This window comes from Podarcis muralis, chromosome 6 (assembly GCF_964188315.1).
Source record: "Podarcis muralis chromosome 6, rPodMur119.hap1.1, whole genome shotgun sequence".
NCBI lineage: Eukaryota > Metazoa > Chordata > Lepidosauria > Squamata > Lacertidae > Podarcis > Podarcis muralis.
Window position 1 is genome coordinate 65496685 of NC_135660.1, and position 15926 is coordinate 65512610.

General features: G+C 41.9%; 1 protein-coding gene across 2 annotated transcripts in view; it reads right to left on the reverse strand.

The window, feature by feature from the left end:
* Positions 1-1264: 1264 nt before the first annotated feature.
* The window catches only part of PAPSS2 (3'-phosphoadenosine 5'-phosphosulfate synthase 2), a 50111-nt gene continuing 35449 nt past the window's right edge, over positions 1265-15926 (reverse strand). For both annotated transcript variants that reach the window (XM_028729679.2, XM_028729678.2), the window contains 4 exons: positions 8957-9092; positions 6833-7101; positions 5432-5661; positions 1265-4530 (listed from right to left, as the gene is read on the reverse strand). In XM_028729679.2, coding sequence (XP_028585512.2) covers positions 4389-4530; positions 5432-5661; positions 6833-7101; positions 8957-9092 — 777 coding nt within the window. In that variant the 3' untranslated portion in view covers positions 1265-4388. The remainder of the gene's footprint in view (positions 4531-5431; positions 5662-6832; positions 7102-8956; positions 9093-15926) is intronic.

The window sequence follows — 15926 nt, forward strand, 5'->3', positions numbered from 1 at the left end:
CTTGTAAAGAAATCTGTTGTATTACAGAGCTCTAGAGCAGTGTTCCCCAACCTTGGGCCTCCAGCTGTTTTTGGACTACAACTCCCATCATCCCTCGCTAGCAAGACCAGTGGTCAAGGATGATGGGAATTGTAGTCCAAAAACAGCTGGAGGCCCAAGGTTGAGGAACACTGCTCTAGAGCTTAAAACACTTAACCTTGTCCAAAAGGTGCTTGTCCTTCAAGTGAGCAGTTAAATCTCCGAAGTATGTACATGGAAAAATAACTTCCACTCCCCCCCTCCTAATCTCATTTTTCATTAAAGAGGAGCTCTTTTTTCTCCCTTAAAAGAATTATATAAGCCACTAGAGGTCTTGGACCATTTCATGCTGATTTGCTGTGTGACTTTTACATATGGCAAGGCACAAGAGCAGGGCTCAGGTTAGCACATCTCCCCTCACCGTATGTCAAAAGCCTATTGCCTGGATTGGACTTTTACGTACATCCTTCCATGCATCTATGCCTCACCCACCTGTGGTGGATGACAGAGCATAGGGACTGGACATAGCTGCATGCGTGCTTCAAGCCCAGTCCCTTCTGCACATTCTTGGGCTGCCCAAGCACAACCTGTCATGTGCAAACTTGTTGTTTGAATGTGAGACAAGTGGGGAATAAGTGGAGAAGAGTTGGGTTTGTAGAACATGTAACCCAGTCTCAGTGCAGAGCCCTCCCTACCTGAAGTTCCAGTCTTATTCCATATAGCCATCTTCCCCCTTCAAACCAGGTTAAAACCAGGTTACTTCATTCCGGTGATAGCGTTGCCATAACGAAGCAGCAGGGGGAAATCAGCTGCCAGAGGTTTCTGTCTCGCCTTTGGGTTTTTTCCTCAGCTCTCTGTGCTTCTGCTCAGTACTTCCGAGACATTTCCATGGAATCATCTTACTGACTCCATTAGCTCTCCTTTTGATTTAAAATACTTAACATCATGCTTTTTAGCAAAAGCTTGCCATGTGATTGCTTCCTATTCTGTTCTCGGCCTTCACTCTGCACACCCTGTTTGTTCCTGCAACAGTAGCACATAGCTCTTCTGCCTATGTAAATGAAGTTCGCTTTCTTCCAAGTTGGACTCTGACAACATTCTGCCGCTGGCAACTTCACACTGAGCATGACACAGTGCCACACAGAACATTCCATGACATCACAGCATCTTAGCCAATGACTTTTGGGGTAGCAGACAGTAGGCAGCAGGTTTTGGCCTTCGATAAATAAGAAATGTCGGGAAATAGTTAAACATAGAAATATTTATTGATATTAAAAGCAAATTCTAGTAGTAGAATACGAAATTCAGAAGACATTTTAATCAAGATATATATATATCAGTTAAGGCATACATTCCAGTCTCGTGTCTGTAATAAATATGCTATAAAATATTACAGAATATTCTTATTTTAACTATTTAAAAGGAGTAGTACCCCATATATATTTGAACTGATGGCAATGGATATAGTAGTATAAGGTTAAAAAGAAAAGAAATATATAAACACTATTTAAAATATCAATTAAATTATAAAATGGCAAGATCGTTTCTATCTTCAAGGTCCCTTCCAGAGGGCTTGGATATAAAAGGCACTCTTGTTAATATACATTAGCTGATTTTCAATCTCTAGTTAATTCATTGCAGTTTGCTGCAGATCCCATGCAGCCTGTTGTACAGCAAAAACACCTGATTCTCTCTGCCCAGTGGCTGCATTTGTTTCATACAAGTTGTAAGAACACATGGGCTGTATCTGACCAAGTCATCCCATCAGCCCAAGGACTTCTGCTTGCACAACGGAACTTCCTCTTTCTCTTCCTGAATGCTGCCGCACCTCCAACCACAAATCTGTTCCGGAGTTTTGGAGGAACCACTATAACAGATTTGGGGTGCACAGGGGGAGGAGGAGTTCCAGTGCACAAGCAAAAGTCCTTGCGCCAACAGAACAACTTTTGGATGCAGGCCTACTATACTTTTGGGTTTTTGTCATGAGGATTCCAAAACTTTAAAAGCTAGAACCGTTAAAAGGCATTCTCAAATACGATTTTGAGACAGTAAAGATGTGTTTGTTGCATGATTGCTACAGGAAATAAGAACATCATTTCACAATCTTTAGAAACCATATTATTTCATTCCTAGATAAGACAGATGGAAAGGCAGGTGTTGTTTTTAAGTTTGCAATTTGTATTTGAAACACTTGGCCAAAGTTTGGGCGCGATCCGGTCCATGCCCCGGCCTAGGGCCTCTGTTGGGCCAGCTCAGCTCTCAATGGGAAGAAAACTTATTAGAAGAGGAGCAGGAAGGGAGGGAGTCCCACATATGCAGTCTGCTCACATGGGAGAAGGGTTTGGGCCCCATGTACTGTCATTAACCTGTTATATTCTTAACTTTTACAGCAACTTTACATAGACAAGTACTGCCTGTTTCTGTGCTCTGTCCCTTGTACGACTGCATAACATTCAGATCAGGTGGATTTGGTGAAATTGACTTCAATGGGTTTGAGTTATCTTAAATCCAACTACTACTACTACCACCAGCATTTTGTGAATTCTGTAGATAAGCTGTCCTCCTCTCCAAGACAAATAGATGGGACTCTCTCTGCTTACAGAAGAGCATCTGGTTCCTCTTCTAAATCTATGGATGCTTTTCATGACCAAAGCACATGCTACGGTTCCAGAATCTGTAATTTGAATGTAAAACCTACGTGGGCTACAAAATACATTTCTCTTTGTATTCCATATGAACAATGTTCACATGTGGAAGAAATTAAGGCAGCAATCCTATACGCACCCGAGAGTAAGCGGCATTAAACTTAATGAGACTTCTGAGTTAGCATGCATAGGAATGCACTGTTAAAAAAGGCATTTTTAGCAGACTAGGGAAATATTTAGTTACTATTCTGAAAGAATAAGGTGGACTGATACCAGTGTGCTAGTTCTCGTGCCTAACTCAATCTTGGGCTTCAAGTGCCTTTTTTATTTTAACTACAGCAGTTAAGACTGAAGAGAAGGAATATAGCATGCTTTCTCCCCCCTCTATGCTAAAGTCTCATAATAAATTTCATATGCAGTCATAATTGACTGAAGCACTGGCACAAACAACCACTGCTTTTGTAAGCGTATTAATATTTGTATAACAAATCGTGTTTGCACTCGAATGCCTAGATCACATTTCGGAAGAACCTTAGATTAACCAGAAACCTCAATGAGGTTTAGCGCAACTATTGCTAAATTGTGAGAATATGACTAGCAGCTGGAATTCCCATACAGCCCCAGGGATGGCTGATCTGTTCTGCATTATGGAACAATCTTTGCCAATACAACATCCAGTCTGCGTTCATGAAGGCTAGGGAGTCACTTAAAAAGCTTGGATTCAATAAAAGTTCCAGGCTGTTCCAAAGAGCTTCACATATTGAATGCGGCAGACAAACCTCAGCAATGGATTCATGGTATCAACTTCAGACCACAACACCCTAGTTCCTTCACGGCACCTGCAATGTTTACCGTCCAATGTGTAAAAATCTAGGAGTTCAAAAGTAGAACAATGATCAAACCTGCGACGTTGGATTTTTCAGCATCATGCTCTAACCAACTGAGCTGAACAGCAAATTTTCTGCCTCAGGTGCCAAAATAACTTGACTGGATTTGGATACAATGCACTTTGAACTGGAGGGCAGGGCACTGTTTGCTGTTCTGCCTCAGACAACAAAGTGCTCTGAGCTGGCCCTGCAACCCCTGCTAAGTGTTAAATCAACTTCCCAGGACTCTCCAAATTGCTTGCAACAGTTTGAAAATTGATTTGAGATGATGGGAGAAATCTGATGTGGAATTATGAGGGTTTCTGCAGATGAATCAGGATGCTGGTGTTTATTAATAATCACCATAATTTAAAAAACAATGTCGCATCAACCCGCTTAAAAGAGATATGAAAGGCCATGCCAAAGTTAGGCAGAAAGTAAACTTCCCATTTAGTGCTGCTCTGGAGGAGGAGGAGCAAAAGTCCTTAATTGCATTGAGCAAGCTGGGAAAGAATTAAAAGCAACAAAGAAGAACAGATAAATAACTCCAAATTTTTCAGCTGCATAATTCTGCACAGTTCAGACAACCTCTTTCGAAAGGCTGTGATAAATCAGTATATGGCTTTGGACTTCCATAATCTTTCTCTTTATATATATATATATATGTACAATAAAATCTCTTCTATGGCTTTCCTTTGAAATTAAGAGGAAATTTTCCAATAACTTCAGAGGGGGGAAAGCTGGGAAGAAAATGCCCACAAACAGCAGAAAATTTCTAAGTAGAAGATGTAGAACAGCATATAAATCAATTGAAAGAGCCCATCTTTTAAAACCAATACACACTTGGATAAAAGCAAAATTAATTATTTTTTCCCAGTGACATGTAGTACTCGGTTAACACTTTCCAAGCTTTTGGTGCCATGAATCCTTCAGGGGGGTTTTCACCTTCACGAGCCAGCTTCCTCATGCGTGTGCCAGAAATGAAGTCAAATTCATTGTGCCTAGTGAGCAAAAAAAGTTATCCATGAAGACATTACAAATACAGTTCTACCTTGGTTTTTGAACAGCTTAGTTCTCGAACATTTTGGCTCCCGAACACCACAACCTCGGAAATGAATGTTCCGGTTTGCGAACTATTTTTGGAAGCCCAACATCCGACGGGGCTTCCGATTGGCTGCAGGAGCTTCCTGCAGCCAATCGGAAGCCGTGCTTTGGTTTCTGAATGTTCTGGAAGTCGAAGAGGCTTCTGGAACGGATTCTGTTTGACTTCCAAGGTATGACTGTAGAAAGAATTAAATACCAGCAGCAACGCACAGAAGTTGCAACTTTTCTGTTCATCTTAATGAACATACAAATGAGATGAATATGGTTGCAATGGCCTCTCCAACAATCCTAGAACTGAAACCCAGATTTCAAGGTTGCGCTTCACAATATCACGCAGGAGCAAATCAAGCCCATGAACCAGAACATAATGTTCGCCGTGCTATTTCTCTATGGGTGCTTATCGCCTGGGCAGGTCTTTTTGCAAACTCTGATTTTGTAATTTTCCAAAATGAATCTTGGACGGAGCGAGATGCCATGCAGCTACAGGCAGTTATATTTCAACATCCTGGCTAATCCAAGACCCAGAAACAGATTTTTCAAACATTTTCACATGCTGCAAAATGAGCCTCCTCACAGTTTTGAGCAATTTGAATTAACAACATATACTTTTTTCATCTGTATGGCTTCAATTGCCTTTCAACATATCTCGTGCCATTTCATTTGAAGTCTCATCATAGTTCATGTGGAGGAGAATGTGGGAAAGAACCGTTTCTGATGCAAATGAGCACATAGGCCTAGATAAGTCATTAGAAAACCACTAAGCCTCTGCTACAAGTGGTCATTTACTGTGTCACTTACCTGTCCGGATCATAGAAGACCATCGCCTTTTGTACTATGCTGTATGCTGCTACTCGGAAGGGAATGATTTCCACAGAGTTCAGTCCTGGAGCCATGCTGAGCACCTTCCCACCTTGTGTGGGTTCGTACAGATCTTTCTTGGTCTCTGGGTGAGGCATACCGGCCGGATCTCGACCCACAATGTAGAAATTGGCTCCAGCAATCATCCGAGCCCTACAGTGCCACTGGACCTGAGGAAGCACCACAGGATTAGAGTTTGATGGATGGATGGATGGATGGATGGATGGATGGATGGATGGATTGAGTTTGGCTGGAAAAACTTTGAGGGATCATAGAATGGTAGACTTGGAAGTCCACAACTCCCTGCAATGCAGGAATCTCAGCTAAAGCATCCATGACAGTTGGCCATCCAACCTCTGCTTAAAAACTTCCAAGGAGGGTTGGATGAAAACCCATAACAAATACATGCTCCTCCCTCAACTTTCAGCAGCCATTCCATCACACTATAGGAGAGGAGAAAAGACAGGCTACAGGACTTCTCTCTCGCCTTTGCTGGAAGATCAGCAATTTTACTCCCCTCTCCATTTGCCCCCTGCTCCATATGCTCACCACAAAATCCCTGTAACTAAGAATTAGTGACTGAACTTGATTTTGCCTGCTCCCTCCCAACCCCTCTTTTGTGTTGCATCTATAGTGAGCCTAGGGACGCGGGTGGCGCTGTGGGTTAAACCACAGAGCCTAGGACTTGCTGATCAGAAGGTCGGCGGTTTGAATCCCCGCCACAGAGTGAGCTCCCGTTGCTTAGTCCCTGCTCCTGCCAACCTAGCAGTTCGAAAGCACGTCAAAGTGCAAGTAGATAAATAGGTACCGCTCTGGCGGGAAGGTAAACAGCGTTTCCGTGCGCTGCTCTGGTTCGCCAGAAGCAGTTTAGTCATTCTGGCCACATGACCCGGAGAGCTGTATGCCGGCTCTCTCGGCCAATAAAGCGAGATGAGCGCCGCAACCCCAGAGTCGGTCGCGACTGGACCTAATAGTCAGGGGTCCCTTTACCTTTATAGTGAGCTTGAGGGCTGCAACTGTTTTCTCACTGATATTTGTAAGCCCTTTTGAGCTTACAATGGTTTTGCACCAGTTTGCAATGTTTATCTCCAAAGAATCCTGGAAATAATAGTTTAGGCGAAACTCCTATACACATTTACTTGAGAATAAGCCCCACTGAACTAAGTATGCACAGGATTGTTCTGTTAGTGAGGGCACTGATCATGTTCTGTTGGAGATTTGTAGTCCCCATCACTGCAGCTACAATTCCCAGGGAATTCCCAAGACTTAAGAGAAATAATTTAAAAGGAAAAGAATCCCATTGTAGGGAGAAGCAAAGGAGGACAGCAAAATGATGCATACCTCTGTTGGTCCAGCATACAACATTGGAGAAGGGAAAATGGCCACAATGGTGGACTTTGGATCCAGCACGTGCTCCTCCAGCACTGCAGCATGCTGCTTCATGCGCCACTCAAGAGGCACATCATCATCCTTGGTCCATCCCCCGAGAGGGTGCAAGAGCAGCACAGGATGCTTATAGCCTCTCTCAAGGAGGCGCCGTTTGGTATCCTGCATCAGCAGGGCATGTCCGTTGTGCACAGGGTTGCGCAGCTGGAAAGCAAACACCGCATCTGAAACGTAAGAAGTGGGAAATGCAGATGCGGGAGGATCCAGGATGTGCAAAACTGCACCACGATGCTAAGCAGTGAAAAGTAGATGATATGGACCGACATTAAACACAGCAGCTTTTAATATTTACAGGCTTAATAATAATATAAAACATACTGTCAGAGACTGCCTCCAGGTCCCAGCTCACAGAAGACCAACGCTAGCCAGCAGAACTGTACAAAGTCTTTATTGAAGTTTAGTTCCCATTTTCAAACCCTAGCGTGCGTCTCTACGTCTAGACCCTAGACCAGCGAAGCCTCGTCTGAGTCTCCGCCCCCTGTACACCAGTTTAAGACTCTAGCCTTACTCCACCTTCTGCGTTTCTCCTTCCGCCTCTGGGTCCTACTACCCCCCGGGGTGCCTTCCTTCCTGGACGCCTCGGATGCGGACCCCTCGGACTCCTCCCCCTCTCTTCGGCGGGCTTTGGGACCCGGCTCCCTCTCCGGGCTGCTCATTGCGCCACCCTCTTGTACATTTGAACTTGGCGCGCGCGCGCTGCCCCTGACCTTCCTTTTGACCGTTTCCTCGCTCTCTGATGCAGGCGTGGCTAACCCTGACTCCTGTCCTTCCGCTGACGGAATGCTGCCTGCTGCCGATGCCTGGGGCTCCTCCCCTCTACTGCTCTCCGGTGGGGAAGCTGGTCCCGATTTCCAGCTGCTGCTCTCTGAGTCCCCTCTGGCCCCTCCTTCCTGAGGTGTTCCCTCTGGCAACCCCCTAGCTCTGATCACGGGAGCCCCTTTCTGTGAATCCTCTGATTCGCTGGAGAGACTTAGAGACCTCGGACGGCTATCATCGCTGACCTCTCCCTCGGATTCCTCTCCCTCGGTCTCTAATTCCTCCCTTTCCTGTCCCTCTGCTCCTGAACCCCTGACACATACACACAGAGATCCCTAAACCAGGGTTGTTATAAAGTAGGGATGGGGAACCTGCTTCCACATTGGATGTTGCTGGACTGTAATTCCCATCATCCCTGACCGCTGGTTGGGGCCAATGGAAGCTGGAGTCTAGTGACTTCTGTAGGGCCACTGGTTCCCCATCCCTGTTAATAAAGCCAACATCGGCACTGGAATTCTAGCATGAATATCATTCACTCCTGGGAGGCCTTTGACTTTCTATAGTAGGAAACTATTTTTTTTTCTCCAAGGCACGATCCAAAGAAGATAACTTGTCGTTCTCTCCCCCCCCCCCCCAATGAAAGAGAGAATCACATTGTTTTCATTTATAAACATTTTATGGTCCGCCTCATTTTCAACATCTCTTGACTTCCACAACAACAAAAATCCTAATAAAAGAACAATAAAGCCGTCACAGAGACACTTGCAAATCTGCACATCAGAAACAATCATCCTAATAAGAAAATACAGCATCCTAAATCAGAACCTCTCTTAAACATTGCTCTCCAACAGAGCTGCTCAACGCCAGCTATGCGCTCAGGAAAACTCCTGTTTTACTGCCTTTCTGAGGCTTCGAAAATGCTGCTGTCCTATCCTTTGGAAGGACAGGACAGCCACCACTGTGTTAGTCTCAGTGGACTATAGAGCAGGGTCAAACCATCTGCTTCGGCAGAACTCCTGGAGGGTGGGAATAGATGAAGGCAGGAATTGGTACCTGGATGGTGCAAATCTTTTTAACAAGTTACCTTAGTGGGGGACGCCACTTGAGCTCAGCATCAGGCAACATAATGTATTGGATCAGTGTGGTTTATATATGTTCCTCAACACTTGCAGGACATCTAGTTCCAGAGTGTTGGAACCACCAGGGAGAAGGCCCTGCTCCCTGCCACATGGTACAAGCAATGTTGCAAATGCAAACACTTACCAGCATTCATTTCTGTGAACTTCTGCCTCAGCTCCAAGGGAGTCAAGCGGTATTGGTCCAGCCCATCATTCCACTTAATTCTCTCTAATACAAGGAGGTCTCCACCAGCCAACCAGTCTCCACTTTCCATCACCATCTATCAAAGGACACCACAGTTAATTAAGGCAAAATGATACTTATAATGTAACTGTGGGGTTACAGCTGCTGTCCATGGTAAAATGATGGAGGGACCTTATCGAAGAGGTTTTGTGGTGCTGACCGCTTAAAAAGCAGAAATGTGGCAGGAGTGGCAGGCAAACTGTGGCTTCCAGGCAGTTCAAGAAAGTTCAAGATAATTCGAAGCAGAGAATGACAACTTTTGCTTTTCCTCTCCCAGCTACATGTTTAGAAAAACATTGCTTGAAAATTTTGATATCATGGCCATATTGCTATATACTTAGATCTCGGAACTTTGCCTATTTACAGTAGAGATGATCTACTGTTGCTAGCTTCTAATTCATAAACTTGATTTTGCAATCAGTTCAGTAAGATTTTCCAGGAACTAGGTTGGAAGGAGGGACATGTGGAGCCCTGAGCATGCCAGGGAGGGCAGATTCTGTTCTCACTGGTGCATTCTAATCTGTCCCCACCCCCCATGTGCTGCCATCCTTTCATTTTTTCAATTTTCAGGCAGTGCTTAGGTAAGAGGTGCAAAGGCTCAGGCTTAGCTGGAAGGCACAGCCTTCAGCAACCCCAGCAGCCATTCAAAAGGCCAGGGGCTGGGAGGTGGACTGGTGCAAAATAGCCATTGAGACTTCTGCATACTTCCTTCTTATGAAACTTGCTATCTTTAGCTCCTAATACAAAGATGTATTTATTTCAAACCTTGCCAACCTTCATTTTAAGAAAAGAAAAGCTCAAGGCATTTAAAAACCCAGTATTAATAGCTACAGTAAACAACAACAACAATGTGTTGTATTAAATGTAGCGTTAAGCATATTGTTCTATCAGCACAGGCATTTCTCCCTGTGAAATGGAATGATCTCATCCTCTCCTAAACCCCCTAAATCTGTTCTGGGGGTTCCACTAATCCTCCAGAGCACAACTGGAAATGATGTAAGTGGCACGTGGGGGGACAACCCATTGCACTAGTGCAAATCCTTGCACTAGCACCATAATTTAGTTGAAAAGCGCCCAGTGTAATTACAAATGTGACTGTATCACCTTTCTCACCTGCCCCGAAATAGAAATGTTGTGAGCAATTTAAAAACATAGCAAGCGGCTGTGGGAAAGTGAAAACTGAAAGTAGCTCTGGCTGAGGGAACTTTGTTACTTTTGTTGCCATTAGACTTGGGAGCTGAAAGTATCTCCCTCTAGAGGAACTAACTTGCAACATTATTAACTGCGCCACAACTTATTACAGTAACTGGAAAACTACTATCTAAAACAAACTCCCAGACATGTGAATGACCTTGGCTAGTTTAAAGTAACGCAATTCCCCAGGAAACTGAAACTGATCTTCCCTGGGAAGAAACTTTGTTTTAATAATACTACTCAAGCCATAAACAGACAGAGCTATTGGAAGGACTCTTCTTAAAAATAAATCATAGACTTGAAAGTGACTTTGGCTATGCACGCAGAAGGAAAAGGGAAACCAGAAGTGCCATTGGATACAAGACTTAGGTCAGGCAAACCATATAAGACTGAACCAATACAACAAAGAAGGGCCTCAACATCAGGAGCAGCAGGAGTTATAGGGGCTACAGGAGCAACAAAACCAAAAGTCATGACTGCAGAAGATGCTCTGACAAAGGCATTAAACAGAATTAATGAATCTTTAGAATCTTTAACAAAACAAGGAGCAGAGACAAGTAGACAAGTAACAGAAACAAATAAACGAGTGGCCGAAATCTCAACCAAAATTGATTTAAATACTGCAAGCATCAATGAACTGGGAAAGAAAGTGAACTCTAACACACAGTCCATTGAGAAACTTTTGGAGGAATCGTCTACAACCCGGAAAATCGCAGAGGAGGCCAGAGAAGTGGCAATAGCTACGCAAGACAAGATACCACCAGTCCAAGAAAAATTAGCTGACCATGATTTGACACTCTCCATGATTGAACTACAGAGGAAGGAGCGAAACTTAAGAATCCGCCTAGTGCCAGAAATTGAGAAGGACAACCTGGCGGAATTTTTGACAACTGAAATTTTGGAATTTTGGAAACTGGACCAGGAAAAAGAGGATCTCAAAATAGTAAGTGCCTTTAGACTTGGATTTAAACAAAAGAAAAACAAACCAAGGGATTGTCTCATAACTTTAAGATCTAAGGAAGAAAGAGATAAAATACTGAATTGGCACTATCAAAAAACTCTGGAAATTGGAAATTCTTTTGTGGAGATCTTCAAGGATATCCCGAAGCTGATTCTTGATATAAGAACATACTACAGAGACCTGACTACCTTGCTGAAGAGGAACAACATTTTCTTCAGGTGGGAATACCCCCAGGGCTTATCCTTCAAATTCAGAGGAAAGAAAATAAGGATTAAGACACTGAGTGAAAAAGACAAATTCCTGCGAGACTACGGTGAGGACCTGCAGAAAGAGGTGGATCGTGGAGAGGAGACAACTGTAAAAGGACTGCTGGATGTGGCAAACCTATCCTTTGGACTAAAATCAACGACAGAGGAGGAAGAACTTCTTGGAGCGGTAGGTGGTAAAGACAAATAATATCAATATGGCGCTGAAACTTTTAACCTGGAATTGTAATGGTTTGAACATGCCTCAGAAGAGAAGAAGGGTTTTCCATGTTTTAAAGAGAGAGCAATTAGATCTGATTTGTTTACAAGAAACACATGTAACAAGATCAAATAGAAGATTACTTATAAATAAAAGATTGGGACAAGAATTTATTTCGTCAGATAAAGTCAAGAAAAGAGGCGTGGTGATATACGCTAAGGAAAAATTACAACCAAAATTAATCTTCAAAGATGAACAAGGAAGGACCCTAGCAATTGAAATACAACACCAGGGAGAGAAACTTTTGATTGTTGGAATATACGCGCCGAATGAAGGAAAATCTGAATTTTACAAGAAACTACATGAGACGCTGTTGGAATATATAGACTATAATGTAATCCTGATGGGAGATATGAATGGAGTAGTATCTACAAATATGGACAAGGCACAAAGACAGACAATTACAAAGGAGGGAAGGTTACCAAAGACCTTCTTTGAAATGACTGACAATATGGATTTAATCGACATCTGGAGAACAAGGCACCCCTTAGAAAAGGAGGGGACCTTTTTCTCTGAAGCTCAAATGACATGGACCCGAATAGATCAAATCTGGGTTACTAGAGGAATGGCACTAAAGGTAAAGAATGTGGAAATCTGCCCAAAAACTTGCTCCGACCACAACGCAGTAAAGATGGAGATGAAACATACAACATCTGGTTCCTATAGATGGAGAATGAATGACACCTTGTTTAAAGATGAAGAAGTTCTTAAAAAGGCCCAAAAAACTTTGAAAGACTATTTTGAAATAAATTTGAAAACAAATGTGGAGAAAAGAGTGATCTGGGACGCAAGTAAAGCTGTAATGCGAGGATTCTTGATACAACAAAATGCAATAAAAAGGAGGAGCCAAAATGAGAAAAAGGATAAGATTTTGGAAAAGATAAAAGAAGGAGAAAAGAAATTGAGATCAAAACCAAAATCACAAGAAATTTTGAGAGAAATCAAATTTCATCAAATACAATACATGGAGCTGACGAATCACGAAATAGAATGGAAAATTAAACAAATGAGACAAAAAACATTTGAATCAGCAGATAAATGTGGCAAACTCCTGGCATGGCAAATAAAGAAAAGACAAAAACTGAACACAGTTACAAGTTTAGAAATAGAGGGAAGGAGCATTTATAACCCAAATGAAATTAGAAATTGCTTCCAGAATTACTTTAAGCAATTATACGCACAAGGGCCGCAGAAAGAATCAGATATAGCTTGTTTTCTCGAGAAAAATGGACTACAAAAAATCTCTACTGAAAGTACAGTACTGTTAAATCAAAAGGTGACTGATCAGGAAATAGAAGGTGCCATTCAAAATATGAAACTGGGCAAATCTCCAGGACCAGATGGACTGACTTCCAGATACTATAAGGTTTTGAAGGACTGGCTTTTACAACCTTTGAAGGAAGTCTGCAATGAAATTTTGGAGGGAAAGAGGGCTCCTGAAACGTGGAAAGAGGCGTATATTACACTTATACCAAAGACAGAAACTGAAAAGACCCAACTTAAGAACTACCGTCCCATCTCCTTATTAAATGTGGATTACAAAATTTTTGCTGACATTTTGGCAAAGAGATTGAAAAAAGTTTTGATGGAGGAGATACACAAAGACCAAGCCGGCTTTCTTCCGCGAAGACATTTATCGGATAATGTAAGGAACATAATTGATATTTTGGAAAAGCTAGAGGTAGACATAAACACTAAGGCAGTTCTGATATTCGTGGACGCGGAGAAAGCCTTTGACAATATTTCTTGGAGTTTTATGAAAAAAAATCTTCAGGGGATGGGGGTGGGTCAAGGTTTTGAAAATGGTATAGGTGCAATTTATTCAGAACAAAAAGCGAAGTTGATTGTGAACAATGTGGTAACGGAAGAATTTAAGATAGAAAAAGGAACACGTCAGGGGTGCCCAATCTCACCTCTACTTTTTATTTCTGTACTGGAGGTTTTGCTGAACATGATTAGAAGGGACCGGATGGTTAAGGGGGTTCAGGTCGGAGCAAAACAATACAAATTGAGAGCCTTCGCAGATGACCTGGTATTAACTTTACAAGAGCCAGAATCTAGTACCAAGAGAGTTCTAGAACTGATTCAAGAATTCGGCCAAGTGGCAGGATTTAAACTGAATAAGTCAAAGACTAAGGTAATAGACAAGAACTTAACACCCCTTGAGAGGGAGAGGTTTCAGAAAGAGACAGGTTTAAATGTGGTTAAGAAAGTGAAATATTTGGGTATAAATATGACAGCTAAAAATGTGAACCTGTTTAAAGACAACTACGAGAAAGTGTGGACAGAAGTGAAAAGAGACTTAGAAATTTGGTCAAATTTGAAACTTTCCTTGTCAGGCCGAATCGCAGTGATAAAGATGAATGTATTGCCTAAAATGTTGTTTTTGTTTCAAACATTACAAATTGTGGACAAGGTAGAATGTTTTAAGAAGTGGCAGAAAGATATATCCAAATTTGTCTGGCAGGGCAAAAAGCCCAGAATAAAATTTAAGATATTAACTGATGCAAAAGAAAGGGGGGGATTTGCCCTGCCAGACTTTAAACTTTACTATGAAGCAGCAGCATTCTGCTGGCTGAAAGATTGGTTACTTCTTGAAAACACAGATATTTTGGATTTGGAAGGTTTTAACAATGCGTTCGGATGGCATGCTTATTTATGGTATGACAAGGTCAAGGTCCATAAGGCATTTAAAAACCATATTGTCAGAAAAACACTGTTAAATGTCTGGACTAGGTATAAAGATTTATTAGAGAATAAGACACCTAGGTGGCTATCACCTATGGAAGCCAGAGCTGTGAAAAAACTTAATATGGAAGGAACTTGGCCTAAATACTGTGAAATCTTGGAACAAGAAGGTGACAGATTGAAACTACAGAGTTTTGAAAAGTTGAAAGATAAAGTGAGAGATTGGCTCCATTACTATCAAATTTTGGAGACATTTAATAAAGATAAGAAAATTGGCTTCCAGGTGGAAAAATCTAAACTAGAAACAGAACTGCTAGAATCCAATACAAAAACTTTGTCTAAAATGTATAATCTGCTGTTAAGATGGAATACTGAGGATGAGATGGTTAAATCGGCAATGATTAAGTGGGCTCAAGATGTGGGTCATAATATTATGAGTGTGGACTGGGATCAGTTGTGGACCACCGGAAGGAAATTTACGGCATGTACAGCCTTAAAGGAAAATATCATGAAAATGGTTTATAGGTGGTACCTAACCCCAGTCAAACTTGCAAAAATTTATCATTTGCCCGATAATAAATGTTGGAAATGTAAGGAGACTGAAGGAACATTTTTTCACCTTTGGTGGACGTGCCCAAAGATTAAGGCTTTCTGGGATATGATATATAACGAATTGAAAAAGGTATTTAAGTATACCTTTCGGAAGAAACCAGAGGCCTTTCTCTTGGGCATGGTCGGCCAATTGGTGTTAAAGAAGGACAGAACTTTTTTTATGTATGCAACAACAGCAGCAAGAATACTCATCGCAAAGTATTGGAAGACACAAGACCTACCCACTCTGGAAGAATGGCAGATGAAGGTAATAGACTATATGTCACTGGCAGAAATGACGGACAGAATTCGAGACCAGGGGAAAGAGACGGCGAGAGAAGACTGGAAGAAATTTAAAGAATATCTTAAGAAATACTGTAAAATTAATGAATGTTGAATGATATTGATATGGAATTTAAGTGGTTGTCAGCTGTAATGATTAAGAAAAGGGAAGGAATTTGGAGATTTAAACAAAGCTAAAGGAGGGGATTTGCTGAAAATACTAATAGAAAATGGAATACAGTAAGGGAAGGTATGAGGAGGTCGGGAAAGTAAGGTTAAGAAAAGAAGGGAAATGAAATTATACTTGTTCTGTTTTTTGTTTGTTTTTTCTTCTTTTTGAGTGTTTTATTTTTCTTTTGTATGTTTTTATGACTGAAAATCTAATAAAAATTCTTTTTTAAAAAAAAAAAATAAAAACATAGCAAGCGGCTACTGAGACCCCACAGATTTCCCTGATAAGTGAGTGAGCTTTTACTGTGCCATTGGAGGAAGGTATGCAACTGCACCTCTTGAAAGAGTCCTGGGGCCACTCCCTAGGAGGCCCTAATTCTTGCTGCAGCAGAATTTATATTCTCTATTGAAGTGATGCAGAGCTATCAACCTAAATAGGTAGACAGGTTGCTCATATTC